Genomic DNA, 26,641 nt, shown 5'->3' on the forward strand with positions numbered 1-26,641 from the left:
CAAACTCAGTTTATAATAAGGACAATGGTGTTCCTAATCTATTTTACAACTAAAAAAAAGGAAAAAAGGCTAGGATTAAAGCTATAGAACCGAGGTTGCCATATGTATGCTGTATGCATACAGATGTTCAAGGGTCTAGCTATGCTACAAAAGCTGAGCATTTTACAGTAACCCTAATTAGTCATAGCTATGGCTGTCAACAGTAGAAACAAACTCAAACAACCCTGGGTGGTCTCTAATTTGGCTGCCCACCCCTCACACATTCATATCAATTAGCCACCCACCTGTATCACAACACACAAAATTTTATTACTTTATAAAAATAGCAAGTGTGAAATCTGAAGCCCTGGGAGGTTGCCCTCCATTCCCTTCAAACAATAATTTAAAAAAAAAAAAAAAAAAACAAAAAAACCAACAATGTGCAAAAGCAATTTTGCTTTTAAAAACCTGTTCTCTTTTTGCCCTGTGACTAGTTAAGTTTCATGGAAATGTAAATTCTAAACACTGCAGTGGATTCTTTGACTTTCAGTTCAACGCTACAGCACTGCACTAATAGACCTGAATCTTCATAAATAAAAGGTGCGGTGCCTCTATATTTTCAGATGACAAATAATGTCTATATAGCACTGACCTGGCTGAAAAGGAGTGTAGATTGTGTCTGTCAGCATCCTGCCTTCATTACCATTCTTTACAATTTAACTGAAGCAAAGTCATGTCTAGGGCTGTAGACTGGAGTCTAACATTCTTGTGAAAACCACAGTTGTGCGACTGAGCTGCAGCCCTGCTTTGTCATACAAAATCTAGTCTCTGCCTCAGACCATAATTCAAAACTTCAGAGTCAGAAATCACGTACTCCACTCCCAGGAGTAACTACCTTTAATGGCTCCATGGCTAGAAGTTACAGAAGGTGTCCTAGAGCCTGAGGGTTAAAACACTGAATGTTCTTGTTACCCATAAATATCCAATCAGTTGAAAGTCTGACTGCCACTGTGTGAATAAATGATTTTTGTTCAGCATAAGAACTTTAAGAAAAAAAAACAATGCTTCAAGGTGACCTTAAGCCATTTTTTTTTCCTCCTGTATATAGCCCCAAATCTGACTTACTAGCCCAGATAAATTCTATGTAAGCACACCTTCAAAACAGAAGCAAAATGTTTCCTTCTAAAAGTATTGAAACTAGGTGGTTTCATTTTCCTTTTGTCTTGTATTTGAAGAAATTTGCTTAAATTTGGACTTTCAGCTGTTAAACTCCTCTTTACTTTTCAAAGCATTTTCACTATTTCTAACCCTAAAAGGTTCTCGATTCTGTGATAATTTAGTCTTCCAAGGTTATGTGGCACGTATAAGCTATTTTTCTTTCTGTTCCAGCAAAATCATCTCCTTTTTAATGCTCCCATAACCTACTAAACATACATTTTTTTTGTCTGTCTACCAGATTGACTTCTTATCATTCTGTTAGGACACAGTGAATACTGCTGCCAGGAGGCAAGATTGTTAAGTAAACTACAGTAGATGTTTATGGATTATACCCACGTGCATAATGCTGTTAAAAAAAAATGGTAATAGATAATCCTAAGAAACAGAGAGTGTGATTTCTGACCAATTTCAAAATGCCATCTTTATAAAAATTCTACCTACAGACTGAGAAATCAATATATGGATGTTGCTGTAAAATTAATGAGCTCTTCAATAGCCTACTTGAGACTTTTTAAATTGTGAATCATCTCTGATTTTTCTTTTCCTAAATTGCATAGACACATATATTGCTTGACTAATGCTGGGCCATAGCATAAGAAAAATCTACAGGAGGATTTGTTCCCTGTAATGATCTCCACTAGCCACATATTCTTCTTTCTCCACACAGATAGATATCAAAATTAAGTACATTGGCTTAATTCAGTTGCCATTGTAAGCTCAAATGGGATACAAAGTGAAATCAATATTACTGAAATAGATCAGACTAGAATTGGAAGGTAATATAATTAGGTTGGCTTTGCTATACTTCGTAATGCTTATCTGCCGTATTTTAGCAAATAGAATACGGGTATCTATTTTCTGAAACTGTAGGAGGTTTTCAATGCAGTATTGTCCTTATTTATTTCACTTTAAGTGAGCACTTCAGAAAGACCTGTCTGTCCATCTCTGTGGGATTTAGGGCTGCCATATCTCCCTGAGTGATCTGGATTTTGTGCATACAATGGAGATTTGTTTCTTAAGCAACAGCATTAAGAATTGTTTTAATAGCACAATACAGAGAAAGCATTATGTGTTCTGGCAGTAGGAAATGTACTCTTTATATCTGAATACAGAGCATTTAACTGTGCAACAGTCTTAAAGCAAAGAAATTAAGAAGACTGGACCTTGTGCCTCTGCTTCTCAGACTTCACCCTAGCCCCATGAAAACTTCCTCCATCAGCTTGACAGCTTTACTGTGTATCAGTGAAACGGGGGATGCAATGCAAGCTAGCATCTCTACAGGGCTCTCAGGAGATTAAGCAGCCCTGCACCTTTTCTTCACTCTGTTCTTGTGCTGAGTTGAGGTACAGCTCCTACATGAAGGTTATCTGCATTTAAGAAAGTAAGTTCAGAGCAACCAGATGCAAATCATGGACTCCTTCTGTCGTGGTTTAACCCATCCAGACAGCTTTCACTCACTCACTCTCTCCCCTACCTGCCCTCCCCCTACTCTCAGACGGACAGAGAGGAGAATCAAAAAGAATGCAACTCCCACGGGTTGAGATAAGAACAGTTTAGTAACTAAGGTATAACACAAATCACTACTGCTACCACCAATAATAGTAATGATAAAGAAAATAACAAGGGAAGAGAATACAACACCCCATCACCAGGCGACCAATAACCTGCCCCCCCCAGCCCAACCAAGCACCGACCGATACCTCCTCCAACCCTGCAGTCCACTCTAACCCCCTTCCGGGTCCCTCTCTCAGTTACATCCTGGGCATGACATGCTGTGGTATGGAATACCTCTTTGGTCAGTTTGGGTCAGGTGTCCTGTCTCTGCTTCCCCCCAGCTTCCCTCCTCCCTGGCAGAGCATGAGGCCCACAAAGGCCTTGGCCAAACCAAAACATCATTGTTTTTCAGCTCTGTTCCCAGCTGAAAGTCAAAACACAGCACTGCACCAGCTACCAAGAAGGAGAAAAAATGACTGCTGCTGCTAAACCCAGGACACCTTCCAATGCCTCTGATGCAAAAATCTTCACCCAGAGAAAGGTGAATTTATTCCTGAAACCCAAAGTATATTACAAGGATGACTAAAGTTACTTAATAATTTAATTAGCTTTGAACACCGAAGATTTAGTGGAGGAGAAATTCTTTCTAAAGATCATATCAAGAGGCTACATAAATTCTGGTTGTACACTTTTTGGTTGATAGAAAACATACTAAAGATTTCTAATAAAAAGAAACTCAAAAACACTCAGATTTTGTCCAAACATGAAGCTTGATGTTCACCAGAAGACCTGCTGGATATGCAATGAGAGCTCTATCTTGCCAAGATTGAGGCATGTCATGTCAGGACATCACTCCTCTAATTTAGGTTATATCAGGCAATGAATTTCCCCTGTTCTCATGTATCATGCACAGGGTGCCACAAAAGCCAGTAAACTCACAGTTGAAAGTAACCTCACAAAGACATTGACCAGATCATTGAGGAGCTGACTTGTCTTGCAAAGAGCAAGCTAAAGAAGGAAGCATTCCTGCTTTTTATAGAATCAAATAGGTTGGAAAAGACCATTAAGATCAAGTTCAACCATTACCCAGTACTGCCAAGACCACCACTAAACCATGTCATTAAGGGCCTCATCTACATAGTTTTGGAACACTTCCAGAAATGGTGATTTCACCACTTCCCTGGTCAGCCTGTTCCAACACGTGATAACCCTTTCGGTGAATAAAGTTTTCCTAATACCCAATCTAAACCTCCCCTGGCACAGCTTGAGGCTGTTACCTCTTCTTCTGTCACTTGTAACTTGGAGAAGAGACCAATCCCCACCTCACTACAGCCTCCTTTCAGGCAGTTGTAGAGAGTGATAAGGCCCCCACCCCGAGCCTTCTCTTCTCCAGACTAAACAACCCCAGTTTCCTCAGCTGTTCCTTATAAGACTTATTCTCCAGACCCCTCACCAGCTTCGTTGCCCTTTTCTGTACCCACTCCAGCACTTCAATGTCTCTCTTGTAGTGAGGGGCCCAGTACTAAACACAGGATTCAAGGTGAAGCCTCACCAGTGCCCAGTCCAGGGGGATAATCACTGCTCTGGCTCTGATGGCCCAACTACTGATACATACCAGGATGCTCCTGGCTGTCTTGGCCACCTGGCCACAAGCTGGCTCATGTTCAGTGGCCATCAGTCAGCACCCCCAGGTCCTTTTCCACCAAGCAGCTTTCCCGCCACTCTTCCCTAAGCCTGTAGAATTGCATGGGGCTGTTGTGACCCATATGCAGGACCCAGCACTTTGCCATGTTGACCCTGCCTGTCCAGATCCCTCTGCAGAACCTTCCTATCCTCCAGCAGATCAACACTCCCAGCCAACTTGGTGTTGTCCGCATATTTACTGAGCATGCATTCGATGCCCTCATCCAGAATATCAATGAAGATGCTAAACAACACTGGCCCTAGTCCCAAGCTCTGAGGGACACCACTAGAGACTGGTTGCCAACTAGATGTGATACCATTTACCGCCCCTCTTTGGTGGTAAATGCCAGTTTCCAACCCAGCAAAGAATTCACCTATCAAGGCCATAAGCAGGTCCTCCTGTTTGTTGCCCATGCTGCAGCCATTGGCATAGAGGCATTTAAGTTGCCCTGTGGATCTGGACTCCAACAGTGGTATGCTACCCCATGGCTCATTGTTAGCAAGGCTGGCATTATCTCCTTCTGCCTTCAAATCTAGTTTAAAGCTCTCAATTTTAAACTTTTTTAGTTTTCCCACTTCTAATATTAATGAAGGAGCCCCAAGGTTTTTAATCAGGATTCCCTTTCATGAATTCAGCATTCACTTCCTTGAATCCTGGAATTTCACGAAAGAAAAAAGAGGATATTTTCTATGTCACTCTCTCTTCAACCTTAGCTCTAATGATTTTATCACTTTGGACTAAAACTTGCGATCCCAGAGCTTAGTTTAGTGACAGAACACAAAGTAAGGAAGTAAGGAGGTGTGTAAGAGGCAGGAAAAACAGAATAAAATAAACCATATATCCAGTGAGCCGCTATGGAGCCTACTATCTCCTGAAGCTACTCCAGTTCAACTGCTTTGCTGCTGAATCTGTTGTGAGGAGATTTGATGATGCACGGCATCCATGTCTGCATTTACTGAGAGAAGTCTGAGTTGACCTCCTAACGCATGTATGCTCCCAGATGGAGACAGGGCTGCACTGCTGCTGTAGAGCAAGGAGGGGCAGCCCCTCCATCAGCAGCCCCACACAACCAAAACACTGCTGGCAAGTCTACACCATATGCACACCACTTGGGTGACTCTGAGGCCTCAGAAATAAAGAGGAACACAATAAACACTCTCAAGGAAGGGGAAAGGGAAGTAGATTTGACACAAGGCACAAAATCACTGTGATATAGATTACAAGGAACTCTCAAAAGGCTGGCATTTGTGGTTAATAACCTGCTGCAAGAAAACTTGGAACCATAAAAGCAAATCTGGCAGCAAATGATAAAACTCGTTTTCCCCGTTCCTAACTCAGCCCTTTGTGGAGGAAGTAGGAATGACCTTCAGAGGGTGAAGCAGTGCAACACAGGAGCAATAATCAGAAATGAAAGTACAGCAGGGACACCAGTTCTAGGACACTGATGCACAAGGACAAAAGAATAGGAAGAAACGGGGAAATTAGTATATGAAAAAAAAAACCAAAAAAAAGGAAATCACTTGAAGTCAGATTTTTATCTCGTTTAGGATTGCATCTTAAGTTTTCTATTCTGCTACCCATTTTCACAGGTAACAGAAGCCAGAAATCAAAATTATAATATCACCTCACAATTTTATTATAATTCTAACTTTCCCATTTGATTGAGGGAATCCTGTGAATTTCAGTATGCATCAAGGATCTCATTTGTAGATACATATCACAGACTAAGAGGAAAAATGACATTTCCTGCTTTTTAAGTAAATACAGAGTAACTCATAAAGTATAGCACCAATAGCATGTATACTCTTGTATTAGTAAACAGGCTTAGTGGCAGAATACGTCATACTCGTCACATCCTACCAGACCTGGACAAAAACCTGCATTGCATACCAGCTCCTCAACTTCACTTTAGTGCAGGATTATTTCTTGAAATGCAGCAAGATATTATATACTAGTTTCTCTTCTTAATATCATCTTCTCCAGTCTAACTAGTATTTACAGCATTGTACTGAATGATACAGTGAGCACTTTTAATCTAGAAATTGTCTATTTAGCCAAGAAACACCATTATGTTACCTTGGTAAAAATCTACCTTTGATAAACCAATGATACATTTTATGCCATTTCTTATTTACCTTCAGGTATTCAAATATTTTTGCCTTTGACTTGTAGTATAGTATAATCTGCTACCATTTCTTCACTTTATATATCAGAGAAGGCATTTATGTACTCACTCCTTGCTGCCAAAATTTCCAATTTATAAAGCAATCCCTCCCAAAGGCTGAGCTGGAGATTATCTAGGTACTTAGACCTGAGCATACTAAACCCTATGATACCTGCCTTCAACGCAGGTATCATTTCCAGTTTCTTAATTACTTGCCTTTGAATCCATGGTCAGTACTGTCATCCTTCCTGAAATAATGATACCAACTATACACTTAATTCAGGCCATCTCTAAATCTTTTCTATCATTCTCACTGCATAGATGCCTCCTGCCTTTCCTTATTCTTTTTTGTTTAGATGGCTCCTAGGTCCCTTTTGATGGAATTATCCTCTAATTTCACTTAGTGTCCTCTGTGAGTCAGAAGTTACAAGCTTTTGTTCCATAAATGTAGATAGCTTCCTTTCTCATTGCACAGATGCCTTGACAGCTAGACCTTGTACTTTTGTCTTGCTTAGGAATCTAGGCATAAAGTTGTGAAATGTCACTAGTGGGTGGCTAAACTACTTTCAGAGCCATTTGATACATTGGAGTTTGAGGGCATAAGGTTGCTCTGGCATCCGATTTTTCACAGTGTTTTCATCTAACAGCCAAAACAAAGTTACCAACTTGTCTTTTGTACTGTTATTTTTAAATAAATTTGCCTTACACAGAAGTTTGATCTCCAGTACAGCATGAGAGTAGTTTAAATTGCACAGCTGCGCATTAAAATTTCTTTATCACAGTAACATCTAATTCCAAATCATATGTGAAAGATCATTAATAAATATTGCTTATTGTTGGATCCAAACTGCAAAGAGGATTTAACAGTGAATAAAGATTACTGAAGAATAAATACACACAAAAAAATGCATCTTGCAAAACAGTGAAAGTTGGATACTGATTTCTGTCTGGTTATTATGCAAACTCAGCTTGGGGATGAAAATAGTAAGCATTTGGAGCAAAAATCATGGATAAAATTTTATTCCCATCTTGAAGGAATCTCAGATTAGTAAAAAAATCCATATTTCAGCCCTTAAGAACTATTTGGTTTTCATAGCTCTGATACCACTAGAACACGAGGGTACTAATGATCTCTGAAAGTGAAGCTGTTCTTTGTAATTATGTCTATTTAGACAGAGGTAACTAACTGTAAATCCTTTTCTTTGAAATTCTTTTCCATATGACAGTAGTGAAAAATAATGTTCATTAATCATGTATGCACAAGCCTGAGTCAAGAATCAGAGCCCCATTGAGTGAAGCCTTGTGTAAACTTGCTGAAAGACAAGTGATGGAATTATGACATTTTAGGAATCAGTGTGGGGTCTGCATTTGATTTGACCTGGATCATGCTTTTTAGGGTTACAATCATTCCTGACCACAATGTTAAAAGTCATTGCAAGATAAAGCCAGCATGTAGAAAAGGCAAAAAGAGAGGCAAGAACAGTCCCATGACCACTGACATGAATGATGCTTTATTTTCAATTCATTTGTTCCTCATTGCTGACTGTTTTTTTTTTTTTTTTTTTGGAATTGATTTAAATAAGGTAACAGTCCAAGTCCCCTTCACTTCCATTTTACCACCAGATGCTTATTTTTACTTAATTTCCCCCTTGGAGAAGAGATGGTTTGAGCTGCAGTCTGTCCCAAACTACACATACGCTTTTTCACCAGGAGTCTAAGCATTGTGTGCCTCCCAAGTGGTCAGCTGGACACCAGCAGCTAGTGACTGGAGAGAGCAAATGGTTTGTCACCTCTTAGTTGGTGACAGGCTGAACTAATGATTTTGAAGGCTAAAATTTCTACTTGATTCTCTTAAGAATTCAGTCTTTTGCAACTTCTTACTATCCTGTTACATTTTGTTGAAATTATACAACAACTTCAAACATTTAAGGAAAATTAGGGAATACACATTTACATTCACAGGGTGATTTCAGACACCCTATGTCCATACTTAAACTGGGTAAAAGTTGGTTTACTTTCTCCAGATGGCCACATGGAAGTTGTTAGAGCAATATCAAGTCACTGGAACCGCGCCCTACCCTAACCCAGGTTCTTCTCTACTTTGCACAGGAAAAATCTCAGGTAATTTTGTGAAAACAGAAACAAGCTCACTAAACCAATATTAATAATGCCCATAACATCACAGGGTTGCCACTTCATTAATAGTTGACTGTTCACTGAGGAACACCTTAGCAGGAAAAGCTTTAAAAAAGCTTAATCTAAAACAAGATACAAGTATCTCAAAAGAAAGGGCTGGACTTTTTAATTCTCATGCCCTACATACAAAGTGAGGATCAGCATCATTTTTAATGCAAGCCTTCCAAAAATTAAGTTAAATAAGACATATTTCTTAGCATATATTGTGCACATTAAAAATACTGTCTATAGGTATAAACTGTACAGAGCATGAATAATAAACTGACAAGCTTGTGAAAGAGTGATGTTCTTTGAGCTTGTCATTGCATACTAGAACAGGGTATGAATATTTTATGTATTCATGCTAACTGTCATACTGCTAGTTGAGTTGTTTGTACTAGAAAGGCATACACAGAGCAGAACTATTCATGTTTACAGTTACCCTGCAAACATCAGCAAAACGTTTACTTCTTGTAAGAGCCACCTCTCCTTCCCTTGCTCTTTTTAGTTGTGACATGAGGTTATTCAAAAGGACCACACAGCAACAGACTGAAAAAGGAAAGATAAAAGTGGCTTCTGGGACTCCCAACCTAGGGAAGATGCAAACAGGACCTTAAAATCCAAGACCTACAGCACACAGCAAGCTGCCTTCCACTAACAGCTGCTGGAAAAGGCCCTTGCTAGGTGCAGATTACAGATGGGAGGGGAATGAGGCTAAATAAGATACATATCTAGATGCCTCAGAAGAGTCCATTAGAATCTGTAGAAACTCATATGCAATGTGGAAATGACCCCCAGAGAAAGCAGTCTTATTAGCCTTTATCCCAAATGATCACAGATTTGATAAAAACATCTGCAAGAGCTGACACATCAGGATTGCACATATTCTTCATTTGACAACTCTCTTATCACTTGCTATCAAGAGAAAAAACAGAGAGAATTCAAAAGCAAGTATCATTCCACTATAAATTAGCATCTATAAATCAGCAAGTATGTAATTTATATATGCTGGATGTTTTTTCATGAAGGGCACTGAGCACTTTTAAGGAAAGCAACTAAAAAGTTTAAAACTTCCATGGCTTGCTTTCAGGGCAAGCTGGAACCTCCTGTGAGATAGCTGGCCACCTTTAAGAAACCCCAAAGTATTGGGAGGCACCAGGTAAAAAGACTTAGTAAGTGCTACCAACAACAGCAAAATACAGACCCAAGTCTGTTGCTCATCCCATTAGCTCACTGGACATTAAGGGAAGGACAGAGGATTGTCTACTTCATGCAGAAAATCATGTGGTAGCACATTATGCAGTACTCCTCTTTTCGCAAGGATCATGTCATGCTTACCAGGACAATCAGAGAATGGTTTTAGAAGTAACTGATCCATAGCATTGCTACTAACCAGCTTCCCTTGCCAGTTAAGAGATCAACTGAAGGCCTTCATCATGAAAGAACAACTCTACATGTCATAAGTTTGCACCCATTTGTCATGACCAGGATCTCTTTACGGTTGCTGCATTCAAGACCTCTAGATAAGTATTTTGAGGATCTGTTTCTCTGGAAGCACATTTGGGCACAGTGTGAATTCATTATAGACAAAACTGATAATAATTCGTCTGGTCCTGAGCAAGAGCAAAAACCTACAGTGTAAAGTGTAGAACCTCTCAAATCCTACTATAAGGCTATGATTGGACTTCTGTTGATATCTGCATAGAAATCAGCTTCCAGTGTTCTGACATGATCATCATTTAAAGTTTCAGAGACAGCACTGAAATCCCACCACCCAGGAATCTATTTTGAACCTAATTCGCAATGACTGACATTTATAAACCAGGCTTCTGCAGAGAAAAGATATCTTTTGTAATGATTCAAAAAAGGTCAAGACATCAAATAAAGGAGCAACTACCAGAGCCTGGTGACAGTAAGGCTTACAGTGAATTATGAAAAGCTTAATTTGGCTCCTGCGTTGATGGCAAATTATTAAGATTTACTTGTGCATTCCTATACATATAAACATCTGCTGCTAAGGCTTAATCTCAGTCTTATATTTATTTCACTCTACTAAAAAGAAAAAAAAGTCATTTTGCCTTTATTCTTCAAATATTTTTTCGTACAGCATAAGCACAACTCAGGTATTTCAAATATATAACATTTTGAACTACACCATCTGACTTCTCTATCCCTTTCATCATGTCATATATACAAAACAAGAGGTCGGTAATGTCCTGCTCCCTTACATTGAATTTACATAGGTGCTCTGGTCTGTAAGAACTACTCAGTGAATTGATGCTCCTTTGGCCCAAGTTTTTCCCAAATCATTAGACAAGAACCATGCATTTTTCAGACTGCGCAATTTGAAAGCCATAAAGATTACCACCAGGTTTTATACAAGAATCCTTTTTCCCAAATGACTGGCATAACAGGCCTTTTTTTTTTTTCCTAATAATGCTGCACAATGCCTTTACAAGAAGTCATCCTCATCACATGGCTTATAGACCAGCTCAGCAAAGTTAAACCTCAAGAAATCACATAGCACCAATTCTTCCCTTTCTCTCTCTTCCTCTCTCTTTGGCTGTGGTAGTTTGAAAAGCACAAACAGATAATAATTTCCTACCAAAATTATTAAACCAGTCAAGTTATCTAGGTTTCTTTTTTCCTGTCTCCTGTGGTCTCTCTCTAGTCATTAAAAGCAGGGGCAATAGCTTAAGATTCCCTAATCATGCTACAAGTTGTTACATCTCCATTTGTGCAGGAGCTATCTGTAACTTCTGTAAGTTATTGAGATGCAGCTGAATGTAATCCAGTCTTGTCAAGATAATGTAAACCTTGGCACTACTTCTGTGGGATCAATGATTTGCAGTATCAGAGGCTGCCAATGAGTCACAAGATCTTTGAGTTCCACCAGAAAAGTTAGGCATAAGCCCAAAAGGGTTTCAAGATTACAAGCCTATAATGTGCTTCTTTTATGCCAATATACATGAACTTCTTTCATGTGAATATGCATAAGCTTTCTGTTAAAATAATTATCAAAAAAGGCTCATGAATCTGTGTCTCATACAGCTTTCACTGGCCTATAGACTTGGATTCTTTCCCTGGATATAGAAGAACATTAACACAGAACAGACACAAGAAAAAACTACCTACATGGTACTACAATATACTGCCTGCGGATTTGTAGGGCACAGAACAAACTAGTATCACTCTCCCCACTGACTTCCACAAAAATAGGTCAGATCACTATATCGCACGTGCTCCACTCCTTTTTGCACAGTCCTGAAAGTCAATAAGCTACTCTATTTTCTGGGGTAACAGACCACAGACTGTCTGCAAACACACACTAACTTGTAACAAGCCATGAATCTATAGGCTTTTCTAATGAGACACTCAAGAAAGGACGAGGGCCCCTTTGACTGGTACCAATTACACACTTGTCCAAGGCACAATAATATAACATTAATATCATCCAGAGGGAGTGCCTTTGGCTCCATTCTTAGCTGGTGTTTCTAGCCTTCCTTTACAGAAGAATATTCAACAAATGAGGTATTTCTGTGACCTACAGCAAGCCTGCACACAACTGTTTGTATTATATATGGTTTCATTTTGTGCCCTGGCACCACTCTTTGGTGGCTGCTACAGCCCATAAAGCCATCTGTTAGGAACACTCAGTCATAAAATTATTAATGCCTACAGCCTAAAACCAACCCTAAGTAAATAAACAGTACCAGAAGGCCCAGTGAAAAAATCTGGGATGTTAAACACACAAGAAATATAGAGAACCATAAATCTTCTTAATGGGTCTATGTGCAATTATGTATTCACTTGAAATTCAAATAACACACAAAAAGACTAGACAGAAGTTGCTTCTAAAATAGTGCACTACAGATTTGCCACAGAATTGAACCCCACATGAAAAAAATCTGGAATGCTATTGTGAATCCTTGTGACATTTAAAGCTAATAATAGAGAATTACACAATTAGGAAAGAAAGTTCCAAACAAAGCAGATCAGGACACACATAATTCTCAAGGCTCAAAGCAGAGAGAACAAAGAAGGACCATCCCAAGTCTGAATCATTCAAACTCATAAGAGAGAAGGATAAAGGAAATTTATTTCTATTGGATTTGTGGCATTTGCAAGCATGATGAAAATAGTAAGAAATTAAGTACAGCTGGATCTTTGGACCAGTGTAATGTCTAGTCTCTTGAGTAAGGTAGGCACTGGCTCCTGCCTTAATGTGAAGATGGAGTCTCTTCGCCCTCTGCGATGGCTCCCTTTGACTGCACTTGACAAGGAGGTCACTGGAAGGTTGGCACAGAGCCTGTCTTGTCAAGTCTCACATACAGGATGCGAGACAGACAGTCAGCACTGCTTCCCATCCCTCCCACAACTAGGGCCATATTTTATGCATGCCTAGCAGAGATGAACAGCCTGTCCCCCTAGTCTTATAGCCACAGACACCAACAAATAACATCAGCTTGAGATCCTAGGATCTAAGCAGGAGAGAAACTGCAGACCCACAGGCATTAAGCATACTGTTTAAAAAAGGGCTAGTCTTAATGAGGCTCATAAGCTCCCCAGCTGCAGTTTAGCATCAACTACAGTAAATCCAAGCACTTGTGAGCTGGGCATATGAAGGAATATCTGGTTTACAAATAAGCCCTGCAAAGAAAATGAAGACCTGGCTAAAGATGGACAAATACTAATTGCCTGGAAACTGGCTGGCCCCTAGGTTCCTATGCAGAGAACCTAGCATAGTCTACAGTTCTGTCACGATGGGACAAGGGACTGAACGCTTTTACCTATGGCTAAATCAATAAGGCTGCAAGATCAGCTGTGTTACAGCCAGCATTAGACGTTAACAGCTAATATAAATATGGTTAGTATGGTATAACCAAATCAGCCTACAGGTGACTTGACTTTAGACCTACACTAAAGCTGCTTTCACTTACAGTTCTGACCATAGTGGCAGCCTGTCAAACCACAGGTCCAAGCTCTGCAGTGAACCTGGTTCTCAGCTCTCCACCTCCAGCTATCACTTTTCCTGCAAGAAGACTTCCTTGGAACACCTGCACAACCCCTGTGGGGTACGTGCCACATAACTTCCCATTCCTATGGTAACTCTAGCACTAACAGTACTGCAACCAGTATGTGGTGTAATACCACTCACTCCTACAGAAGATGTGGTTGCTCTACAGAACTCACCCATCCTAAGCCTTAGGCCCAAAACCAACACCCCCTCCCTCGGGAATTTATTGGAACATGCAGCAACATTATTCAGTTTAGTTGGCTTGATACTAACTTTGAGGGAGTTTGAAAGGAAATCATCAGAAGTGTCTCTTTTATTCTACAAGAAACCAGAGTAAACCTTTTACTTTAACAGAAAATAATTCCTACGTCCTAGGAGTCCTTGTTAAGCTTTGAAAATGGTGAGGCCCTGGAACAGGCTGCCCAGAAAAGTTGTGGCTGCCCCTTCCCTGGAAGTATTCAAGGCCAGGTTGGACAGGGCTTTGAGCAGCCTGGTCTGGTGGAATACGTCCTGCCTTTGACAGGGCACTTGGGACTAGATGATCTTTGAATCTGAGTAGAGCACCACACTGAAAACAGGAGGCTTTTGTTCAAAACAGTTGCCTGTATTTTGCTACAGTTTAAAACTGCAGAGCCCTTTCCACCTCATCTAAATTGGACTGTACCCATACCTTGTACACCTTTCACTTTTTAACTTAAGATTTTGTTTCTGAATCACAGAGGGAAGGAGTTGTTTATTTACAGTATGTTGCACATCTGGGTTTTCTCTTAAACAATCAACTTCTGTAAACTGAATTGTAATTTTTACTATGAACCACATTTTGACCCAACACCTAAAAAACTGAACGCCTTACATTTGTCTATCAGGATTCTTGGATATTCTGGAAATATGTTTTATATATTTCAGAGCTCTGTAGGGTAGGAATTGAAGAGAAAAAACCCAGACTGGACCTAGTAATGCAGGAAGTTTCATATGAAAATGAAAATAGACTACAATAATCATAAATTATGCCCTTACATGCTGACTAAGGCTGTAGTTCAGTTTCCAAATTAAGACTTCTAAAATCTGAATTCTGTTCCTAGATCCAGTGCAAATTTCCATTGCAACTTTTTATAAATTATTTTATTTCTCTGTGCTTCATGTCTGCCAAATAAGAATACATCCTTCTTTTATCTATCCTGACTATTTAGAAATTGAGATTTTGTGGAAAGGAAACTGAGAAGTGACAACACTAGTGGAAACTATTTCTTAACTGTGTTTCTAAGTACCCAATCTGATCAAGGCTTGGACTTTTAGATTTTACTGCAATATTTATGAACTTTCCCTAGGTCACAAAAAAATAAAATGTTGATGTCAGAATGTATTGCTAATAGAAGAAAAACTTTAAGCAAACATCATCTTCAGTGACATCCTTAGACATCTCACCTCACACTGTAATTGTAAACAGGGTACCTTGATATATTTTCTACTTTACTGACTAGGACATTATCATAATGCTCTTTCCCAGACCAGATGCTTGCAGCAATCATTCTTATCCATCATGTATCCTCCACTTTACACAAAACAATATTTATACATATCAACAACTAATTTAATTTCTTTGTGTGTCCTCTACACCCATCCCACCTGACAGAGAGATTCCTCAGTGAAACTAAGTCAAACCCTACATCCTCCCAGGAGAGCATTTTCCAGTTTTCTGCTACGTAACAGGTTTCCTTCAAGAGCATGGGGGCTCAATAGATCCCTATTTTCTAAATTACATATGTCAAAAGATATTCCAGGCACTCTATAATTAGCCAGAAAGAAAAAGCATTTCTGATTCATTAGGTCAACTTTTATGGTTTCCTCATTAAAAGTTTTTGCTGTTAAGCTGACAGAAGCTAGAATTTAATAGTAGCTCCCAGCACTTTCTTTATTAGCTGATCTCTATTGAATCAGTCTTTATCACCTGAAGAGATATTTTAAATGGAAATTCCTCAGCCCCAAGCAACCTAGATTGACCAAAGGCTTTGAGATTGCTCCGTCCCTGCTTTAATAAACTGACTGCATATATTGCTGCAAAGGTCAGTCCTCATTAGTCAGCAATAGCAATTCAAGATTTAACATGTTATATTCCAGTACTAATTTTTCATGTGTTGATACTGACATATTCTTGTTGATACTAAGTAGCTATTAGATGGAATTTATAAATATGAATCTCTGGAGACCTTTTACAAGAATTGTTCCCCTCCTATCTAATTTACAACAGTTGGAGAGTTCTGTGGTCTGGACAAGATAACTGCTGTTAATGTGGCAAAATAGACAATTAAGTTGCTTTACTGTTCCCTCTGAATACAAATAATTCAAAGAAAAGTGACAGGTTTGTATTCTACATGTCTGGGGTTGAGTACTTTCATATGTAGTTCATGGAAGCTTAGATTCCCCTTTATCATGTTTCAGACAGACCAAATAATATTCTTGGGTTTGCAGAAGAGAAGATTCTTTCTTTTAAAGGGAAAAATTGTATTTCTTCCATTTCTCATTAATGTCCCAGCTGTTAGACACTGCGTTTTGAAAAAGCAAGCCTACCCAGCTCTAGACAGTGATAAGCTTGTACAACTTGATTCTTTCAGCATATTCTAACTGCAAAACTAGTAAAAAATTGGACCCACTAAATCAAACCAAGATCGCTCTACATTAATTAATTACTATCCTCCTCAGGAGATTAACCTGAATTTTTTCATTGCTTCTTAACAGGTGTTTTGCTCTGAGTTTGCAAGCCACTTAAAGTCAACTCCTATTCAAGCTTCTGCTTTCTGTGGGGACTTTCTGAGGAACGTTCAGAGTATTTTAGGAGAAATGCTTGCCTAATGTATCGTGTATTGTTCCAGGACTTGGGAGATGAGGATTCAATCCATGTATCTTTCACTGAGGCTGCCTATGACCTTGAAGAAACTCTCTCTCAAGGCTTCAGTTTATGCAGACACAAACTAAAGGTGACATTTGCCTTTTCTTGCGTTTGGTCTATCTTGTCTGTCTGGATCATAAACTCTGTGTTGGCACGGACTCCCTCTCACAATTTGTTTGTAAAATGTCTAGTGTGGCACTTTACAAGCTGTAGCAGCTAGTCTAATACAAATTAAAAATAGTAATTCATATGTCAACATACTACTGATTTTTTTCCCCATCATAAGCCTATGTAGGTGCCTTAAGTAGAGGTGTTTCTTTTAAACAGAATCCAATGAGAGAACTGAAGAAGTGAAGTCACGTGTGCTAGGAAGACATTGCCAGAGGCAGTTCAGCTCCCTGCTTTTTCTATCTTACCTCAAACACTAATTGCATTAATTTGGAATTTAGAAGATTATTAACTAGGGAACCTTTTTTGGTTATACACTGCAAATGGCACAGAAAGGAGAGGCCTTCAGTCTTGGCCAAGGTATTTGGATTTGCAAAATATCCTTGTTTCAGTAGGAAAATAATAGGGATTCAGGAGCTCAGCTGGCAGCGATAATTTTCCTGCTAATCTCCTCTTGAGAAAAGCTAAAACTGGCATACTTAGCAATAAGACATGACTGTCCATAGCTGCAAAAGCTTGCTGGCACAGGAGTGACCTTGGCATCCTTCATCAATGTCTTACTATGTTAATTGAGGATTAATGTAGGATGGACGAGACAGCAGCAGAATAGGGAATAGATGGGGAAATGTGTGGGCAGTAAAGTAGCAATGAGCTTTCAAAACCCCTCCATACTCACAGACCATAAAATGTGGCTGAGAGGAGTATTTACAGAACCATTCTCTGGAACCAAAATGAAATAATTCAGCATAAAAGCAGTTGAGACCTACAGAGAAAAAAATAAATGAAAGAATGAGGAAAACAGTAAGCTCTATAGTACCACCAGCAAGTGGACATCTTGAGCTCCCTATACAGTTTCTACTACTGTGGCTGCTTCTGGCTGCCAAAACACCTCAACCTCCCTTGTTTACATTAGCATATGTGTTTTAAACAGACTCTATGTTGCCATCAGTGGCATCAGAATGGAGGTCGAGGTTAGCTGTGAAGAATGACTGTAAAAGTGGCATCCCACCCCAGGCCCTCTTCCAGTTTTTGTTTGGGATTTTAAAAATAACAAACCCTTAGACAAGCTGCAGAGTGGCAGACTTCTTGCTGAACAGAGCAATCCTTAAAGTAGGAAATAACAGGAAGGCTTAGAGGCATATGGAACCCATTAGAAATGGCATGTTTGCAGGGACAGATTATAAATTGGATCAACTAAAAAAGCATTTTAAAAAAGCCTGCCTACAATTCCATCTTGTGTGAACTGTCTCAATCCAGCTGAAGTGTGTTTCTAACCAGAGACTTCACTTTTCCATAATTTCTTCATTTTACCACATTTGGAAAATGCCCATAAGCAATAACAGTAGAAGCCCCACATACGTAAAACCCACCCTGGAGCAGAGGGAATGGGGAGAGGAACAAATGGCACACTCAGGTAGACACCATAATATACAACTATTACATCTCCAACATTTGCTGTAACCAGAAAGAAACCATTTCAAAGGTTTAACAGGAACATAATCCACATTTGTGCAGATCCCAAGGCTCTTCATGCCTGAATGCGAGACATATGGCTTGCTGCACAAGCCCAAAGTGACATGTGCTAGGGTGCTCTCCTGCAACCCCACACTTCTTGGGAGTGTGGATTTGAACTTCTGCCCCACCTCTGCCTTGCATCTTCTAAAGCCTGACTGCTAACTTCCCTGTTTTATACAGAGGGAATGGATTTCAACCTAAAAGAATAACAACCAGTCATTCATTACCATCAGGCACGCAAAACAAATTTAGCTAAGCTGATTACTGTAATGTTGTAGCCGAGAGCAATGTTCAAATTGACCTGGGAGAAGAAATGCTTGTGATATTCTCAGTACTACGAGCTGTTATTTTTGTGAAGTCTCATGTTTCCTAATTACCATAATACTTTACGAATTAGCTAATACCAACGTACAATCACTCACACCAGCCTGGGTCCACAGCCTACCATTCCACAGTGCTTACAGGGAATGCTAATCTGTCTTGAGAAGTCTGTCTGCAACAGAAATGGTGTCAGGCAACTTCTTTGTAATAATCAGCTGCACCTCAGGATAAGGAATACCTTAAAATGCCACAGAGCAGAATTCACAGTGGAGTAAAGTTCATGCTACAGGCATGCAGGCAGCTTCAAATGTGTCCTCCCAAGTTGTGACTCATAACACACCCTCTCACCCCACACATCACATCCATAATCTGTGCTCGATCCACACAGATTCTCAGTATGAACCTGGCACGGTAAAATAGTACAACTATGGAGATGCCCTGATTTAACCTGAGAGGAAGGAAGCAGTTCCTGAAGAAGGCAAATTTTCCATCCACCCAACCCTTTCCAGTAACTCTCCAATTTAGACCTGAAGGAGTTGCATCGGTGATGTTGGATGTCAGATATGATATATGCTGCAATCCCTGAGTGAAAGTGCTAGTAGACATGAAGGAAGACCTTCTGTGCTAACCCCATGTGTGTGCTTCACACCCCAGTATTTTTCTCTCTGTGTTTATTTATGGGCAGATTTTGAAAAAGAAAGCAAATTGTCCTAAAATAGGAACAGATGGAGTCTGCCTATTATCCCAAATCATTCTATGACAGAATAAAAACAAGCAAGGCTCATGTGTGGCAACCTGCAGTGCAAGACACTAAGCAGACCCCACTGACAAGCAATATCTTATTGCTGAAGAGACTCAAGCTGGCTCCCCTTTCATGTACTTCAGCAGAGTTACTTCTAGTTTGCAATAGTAAGAGTAAGGAAAGAAAACACCCTTTGTGTGCAACAAACACAGCTGAGACTCAAATTTGGCTCTTGGGCATAAAGAAAACAGAAAGCCAAGTAGTTAGGAGCAGCGTTAAACTTTCCACAGCTACAAATTGCTCTTTCATGCGTGATACATACAATTACTGCATGCTTAAATCCTGGATTATTGGGACAATAGGTTGTAGAAGCTTTAATCCAAGTGAGTCATTAAGCTGTGCCACTTCAATAGGAATCTGCATAGTTAAAAAGTGCCTGTGTATCATACAGTCCATCTGTGTAACACGCAGTCCATACAGCCCAGCTCCAGTAATTAACTACACTTCCTCATGAACATATTGCTACCATGTGTGTACATTAGCATCTTGGCAATATTATCTTTTTGTAAAAAGATTGAAAGTATTAGTGCCAATGTGGTAAATCTGTCTATGTCTGTCTGTATGTCTAAGCCTTATGGCTGTTCACAGGGATTGTCTCTTTCTCTCTCTCTCCCTGCCTTGTATTAGACTACCAGCCGCTTTGGAAACTTCTTTTTCCATTTCAAATGCATTTTTTGCTTCCATAGCGAGATAAAAACCCCAGGAGATGACTAGCAAGACCCTTGCATCTGAGGCAAGGCTAACAAAGGAGATCTGTTAGCTGTTGATGATGGTGAGCAGAGTTGGAAAGCTTACAGGGAAAAAGGCAGTCGCCATCCAGCGCAAACCAGGTTGTCAGGTTGCACTCTACAGAGAGGCAACCATACAAATCTGCTGGGAGACTTCAGTGGCTTATCAGCCTCGACATATAAGCTGAAAAAGGGAAAAGGAATGTATTACAGGGAAGCTTGCTAGTAGATTTCAATTTACAGTTCAGGGACAGACTCCGAATCTTGAAGAAACTTTTGTCAAAGACAGCGTTCCAGAGACTCTGACATAAACCCCAAAACACTGAAGAGTAACAGAAGAAAGCTAAGGCAGGAAAATGTACTCAGCTCGTTCCTCTGATCTCTGCAAGTATATCTATAGTGCGTAATGAATAAAAACCTCTGAAAGACAGTAACCAACCTGAAGTCCTCACACCCCAGCACACTACAGTGTAGATTTGCCATCTCAGAGTAGTCTAGCCCTGCAGAGCAGCCAGCTTATATGACCAGCGTATTGCTCACATGTTTCTGGGACTAAATACAGCAAGAGACTGTATTCAAAATACAGACAGGCTATTTCTTACGCTGTACAGAACTAGTATCAAAACCTCTGTAAAGCTTGTAGATGACCTGTGGGATCTAGGGTGCTAGCTACCAAACAGTCTTCTGGAAAACATACTTATTCTACTGAGGAGTCTAGAGAAAGTCAGAGTAACCAAAACTGTGGAACTACATCTGAGATGACACTGTCTCACTCGTCTCACAGGAGAAAGTCCTAAATGGAGGACCTGAATCTCCACAAGGCAACCACAAAGGTGAGATGCAGCTGTCTGGAGTCTGCTTCATCTCAGGAAGCCTGGGAGAGGTGAATATGTAGAGCCCCACATCCAGCAATTTGGTCTGGACCCAGCAGCATGGGCTTTACCAAGGTTGTAACACCACTATCTTACACTCTAATTAAAAAACATAAATAAATATACTACCCACAAATGTTTTGCCATAGAACTGACAGAAAGCTTATAAAAGCACAAAGGCAGTAGTAGTCATGCTGTTTAGTCATGTAACTGTAAAGTATCACAAAAAAACCCCAAACAGTATATGGTACATCATTGCTCCCAAGCTGCAAATATACATGCCATGTTTTACTACCAGGAAATAAACGGAAAAAATGTGTAGGGAAAATCCAAATAAACCTTAACTAAAGTTTTAGTAAATTGTGCCAGAATTATTATTTGACATTACCTGCTAATCAGTGCTTTGAGAATTCCCTCCATTGTTCCTTGTAATTTCTCTGAATAGAAAGATACACATTAGGAAAAACATTTTAATAAATGGAGTTCTAATTAAAATGAAGCTTGTGACCCAAAGCAGTCATCTCAGATTTTGTACATGCTAACTAGGATTACTAGTAGGTAGCCAGTTAATTTTTATTTTTTTATGGACTCCCAAAAATGGGACAAAAAAGCCCCAAAATAAAACTGTTTATGGAATGAAAATAGCACACTCCCTCCACTCCCAAAATAAATATGTCTATATATTGATTTTTTGGAAGACTCTCTCAAATTTGAGATATACCCACCTAAGTGCCTCCAGGAGTTGCAGTGTCAGAGCCTCAGGCTTAAAGCCTCATGACAAGACAGCCCTCAGCCCATCTCCACCTCCAACTTTGTACAGCAGTCATAGAGTTCCTCCAAAGTTGCATCTGACTGAAGTTTGTCATGCTACATCACAGGACATATAACCCAAATAAGGAAAGAACAGCAAAATGAGATATGAAACCCCAGACTCCTACATGGCACCATAGAAGCTGAGCAGATGCAAACACACAATGAACTGACATGATACATTCAAATGGGACCAACCACAGAAAAAGTATCTCTATTAAACCCAGCATGAATAAGACTTTTTTTCGCAGTTTTACCTGGGACAATTCAAAAGATTTCTGCCTTCAATTTTACAGTATTTCAGCTGAAGTGTTTTGGGTTTCCTTTGATTTGTTATTTTAGGAGGAAACGGAAAAAAAAAAAAAAAAACACCACTTAAACCTAGGAGTGCTTAAATAGAATCATAGAATCATAGAATAGTTAGGGTTGGAAAGGACATTAAGATCATCTAGTTCCAACCCCCCTGCCATGGGCAGGGACATCTCACACTAAACCATGTCACCCAAGGCTCTCTCCAACCTGGCCTTGAACACTGCCAGGGAAGGAAAACTCACAACTTCACTGGGCAGCCCATTCCAGTGCATCACCACCCTTACAGTAAAGAACTTCCATATGTGCAATCTTTACTTCCCCTGTTTAAGTTTTAACCCATTACCCATTGTCCTATCACTACACTCCCTAATGAAGAGTCCCTCCCCAGCATCTTTATAGGCCCCCTTCAGAGAGTAGAAGGCTGCTAGGAGGTCTCCACGCAGCCTTCCCTTCTCCAAGTTGAACAGCCCCAATTTTCTCAGCCTATCTTCATACGGGAGGTGCTCCAGTCCCCTGATCATCCTCATGGCCCTTCTCTGGACTCGTTCCAACAGTTCCATGTCCTTTTTATGTTGAGGATACCAGAACTGTACACAGTACTCCAAGTGATATTTCACAAGAGCAGAGTAGAGGGGCAGGATCACCTCCTTCAGCCTGCTGGTCATGCTCCTTTTGATGCAGCCCAGGATGCAGTTGGCTTTCTGGGCTGTGAGAGCACACTGCCGGCTCATGTTCATTTTCTCATCGATCAGCACCCCCAAGTCCTTCTCCACAGGGCTGCTCTGAATCTCTTCTCTGCCCAGCCTGTAGCTGTGCCTGGGATTGCTCCGACCCAGGTGTAGGACCTTGCACTTGGCATGATTAAATTTCATGAGGTTGGCATCAGCCCATCTCACAAGCATGTCAAGGTCCCTCTGGATGGCATTCCTTCCCTCCAGCGTATCAACCAAAGCAAAAAGCTCGGTGTCATCGGCAAACTTGCTGAGGGCGCACTCAATCCCACTATCCATGTCCATCGCAAAGATAAAGACTGGTCCCAACACCGATCCCTGAGGGACACCACTCGTTACTGGTCTCCAGCTGGAAAATGTTGAGCCATTGACCGCAAGTCTTTGCATGCGGCCATCCAGCCAGTACTTTATCCACTGAGTGGTCCACCTATCAAATTGATGTCTCTCCAATTTAGAGACAAGGATGTCATGTGGGACAGTGCGGAAGGCTTTGTACAAGTCCAGTTAGATGACACCAACTGCTCTACCCCTGGCCATCAGTTCCGTAGCCCCATCATAGCAGGCCACCAAATTGGTCAGGCAGGATTTAGAATCATAGAATCACAGAATAGTTTGGGTTGGAAAGGACCTTAATATCATCAAGTTCCAAGCCCCCTGCCATGGGCAGGAAACCCCCCTTAGTGAAGCCATGCTGGCTGTCACCAAGCACCTTGTTGTTTTTCATGTGCCTTAGCATGCCTTCCAGGAGAATCTGCTCCAAGATTTTGCCAGGCACAGAGGTGAGACTGACTGGTCTGTAATTCCCTGGGTCATCCATTTTCCCCTTCTTGAAAATGGGGGTTATATTTCCCTTTTTCCAGTTGTTGGGAACTTTCACCTGACTGCCATGAGTTTTCAGATACGATGGACAGTGGCTTAGCAACTTCATTTGCCAGCTCTTTCAGTACCCACAGCTGGATTTCATCAGGTCCCATGGACTTCTGCACGTTCAGCTTCTTAAGATGGTCTCAAACCAGATCCTCTCATACAGTGGGCCCAAGGTCTTCATTCTCACAGTCCCTGCATCTGCCTTGCAAGACTTGGGTGGTGCGGTCAAGAGCATTTGCCAGTGAAGACTGAGGCAAAGAAGTCATTAAGAACTTCAGCCTTCTCCAAATAAAGGGTAGCCAGTTCTGATAGCTTCCGGAGGGGGCCTACATTGTCCCTAGTCTGTCTTTTATTTGCAATATAACTATAGAATCCCTTCCTGTTATCTTTCACATCCATAGTCAAGTTTAATTCTAAGTGGGCCTTAGCTTTCCTAACCTGGTCCCTAGCTTCCCGGACAACATCCCTGTATTCTTCCCAGGCCTCATGTTCTTGCTTCCTCCTTTTATAAACATCTTTTTTCCCTCAAAGTTTCCTCAGCCTCTCCTTATGCATCCAAGGAGGTCTTCTAGCCCTCCTGCTGCACTTCCTTCTAGTTGGGATGCAACACTGCTGAGGTTGTAGCAGGTGATCCTTGAATATCACCCAACAGTCTTGGCCCCCCCCCGCCCTCTAGGGCTATATCCCATGGAACCTTACTAAGCAGGCCCCTGAAGAGGCCAAAGTCTGCTCTCTTGAAGTCCAGGGCAGTGAGCTTGCTGCACGCTCTTCTCACTTTCCTGAGGATCTCAAATTCGACCATCTCATGATCGCTGCATCCAAGGCTGCCCTGGAGTGCCACATTTCCAATGAGCCCTTCCCTGTTGGTGAGCACAAGGTCAAGCATGGCACCTCTCCTTATCTGCTCCTCTATTACTTGCAGAAGGAAGTTGTCTTCCACACAATCAAGGAACCTCCTGGATTGTTTGTGCCGGGCCGTAGCGTCCCTCCAACAGATATCAGGGTGGTTGAAGTCCCCCATGAGAACAAGGGCTTGCGAGCATGAGACTCTTCCTATTTGTCTGTAGAGCACTTAATCCACAGAGCCCTCTTAATCAGGCAGACTGTAACAGATCCCCACAGTAATGTCTCCCATCGCTGTTCTCCCTTTAACCCTGACCCACAAACTCTGTTGACTGCTCACCTGTCCCCAGACAGAGTTCCATACTCTTCAGCCTATCCCTAACATAAACAGTAACTCCCCTTCTGTGTCTGCCAGGCCTGTCTTTCCTAAAGAGCTTGTAACCTTCCATTCCAACACTCCAGTCATAGGAGCCACCCCACCATGTTTCTGCAATGCCTATTATATCATACCCCTGTAGACCTGCACACGTCTCTAATTCCTCTTGTTTTATCCCCATACTATGGGCTTTTGTATACAGGCATCTGAGCTGAGCTCCAAATGAAGCCACCTCATTGGCTGGAGCGGCTGGAATACCTCTACAATGCTCTGAGCATTTATTATAGGTGCTGGCGACTGACAGGGTGTGTTGGGGTGGAATGATGCCCCATCCCCCAACACATCTAGTTTAAAGCTTCTTGACTAGCCTAGCAAGCCTCCTACCAAAACGGCTCTTCCCCTTTGTTGTCAGACCAGCTCCACCAGCCTCCAATAAACCTGTCCTTCCAAACTGAGTCCCATGTTCTAGATACCCAAACCCCTGATTCTGGCACCACTGTTCTAACCATTTATTAACCTGGCTAATCCTCCTACCCTTTTTAAGGTACTCCCCTGTATCCTGGAGAATTGATGAAAAGACTATCTGAGCTCCAGAGCCACTAACCACCTCTCCTAGGGCTCTGTAGTCCTTCTTAATGTTCTCTGGGCTACTGCTGTCAATATCACTAGCACCCACATGGACGACTAGGTAGTAGTCTAGTGGGACTCACTAGACCAGGCAGCCTCTCTGCAACATCCCTGGTCCAAGCCCCTGGCAGGCAACACACCTCCCTTGAGACTGGGTCAGGCCAACAGATGGGTACCTCTGTGCCTTTCAGAGTAGAGTCCCCTACCACTATGACCCGCAGCTTTTTCCTGGAAGCAGCAGTAATGATCTTCTTTACCATTGTATCAGCCAATGTTGCATCATCAGCATCATGTTGGTGCATCATGTTGCGAGTGTGTTTCCTCGTTAGCCCCCTACAGAACTGCAAAGCGGTTCTGGGTGAGGACAACAGATTTGGGAGGAAGCCCCTTGCTTTTAATTGTCCTCTCCTTTTTTTGTTCTGGTTTGTTTTGGTTTTTTGTTGGTTTTTTTTTTGTTTGTTTTGTTTTGTTTTGTTTTCTTACTGTTTCGCAGCTTCCAGGATTAACGGCCTTCTTTTCTCCATGACCTAGAATGGACGCTTGAGGCCCCTGCACAGCTTGGGCCTGGAGCAAGCATTCACGCTTCTTCTCAGCTTCCCTGACACCGTTCAGCCTATTGACAGCATCCCGCAGCTCAGCCCCTGCTGCAGGACCTCCACCAGGGCGCACCGAGTACAGCCCTGCCCATTGTGCACCCTCCCCTCACCAGAGCAGTGCAGGCACTCTCCACACTCCGAGCTCTGCGCTGCAGCCTCCCCTCTCATCAGCTCTGTCTGGGTGCCTATGCTGGCCACCGCCGGGGCAGCCAGAGCAGAGCTCCCAGACCGGGCCCTGGTCATACAGCCAGTGCTCACCATCCCGCTCGCCTGCCCGCCCGAACTGCCTCCACCCGCTCTGTTTGCTCGCGCTCCCTGGGGCAGGTTTTAACCCACTCAGGGCCGGTGCCGCTCCCCCTGGCTCCGCCCCCTGTGAGTCCCTGCTCGCGTCAGCTGAGCTGCCGGCTCCGGGGCAGGTCCTGTCGAGGACTTGAGGCTCTCTCGGTGGTTCTTGT

The 26,641-nt window shown here is 41.5% G+C and overlaps 1 protein-coding gene across 1 annotated transcript in view; it reads right to left on the bottom strand.

Moving 5' to 3' along the window:
* Window positions 1-25,895, bottom strand: part of LOC133224745 (uncharacterized) — a 287,585-nt gene extending 261,690 nt beyond the window's left edge. The window contains exons 1-2 of the mRNA XM_061376509.1: window positions 25,775-25,895; window positions 25,348-25,647 (exon numbers count right to left, since the gene is read on the bottom strand). Of these exons, the coding sequence (XP_061232493.1) occupies window positions 25,348-25,647; window positions 25,775-25,895 (421 nt within the window). The remainder of the gene's footprint in view (window positions 1-25,347; window positions 25,648-25,774) is intronic.
* Window positions 25,896-26,641: the final 746 nt, after the last annotated feature.

Source organism: Neopsephotus bourkii, unplaced genomic scaffold, assembly GCF_033783945.1.
Source record: "Neopsephotus bourkii isolate Nb327-2 ecotype Australia unplaced genomic scaffold, CSIRO-AGI_Nbou_v1 NB_1707, whole genome shotgun sequence".
Taxonomy (NCBI): Eukaryota; Metazoa; Chordata; class Aves; order Psittaciformes; family Psittacidae; genus Neopsephotus; species Neopsephotus bourkii.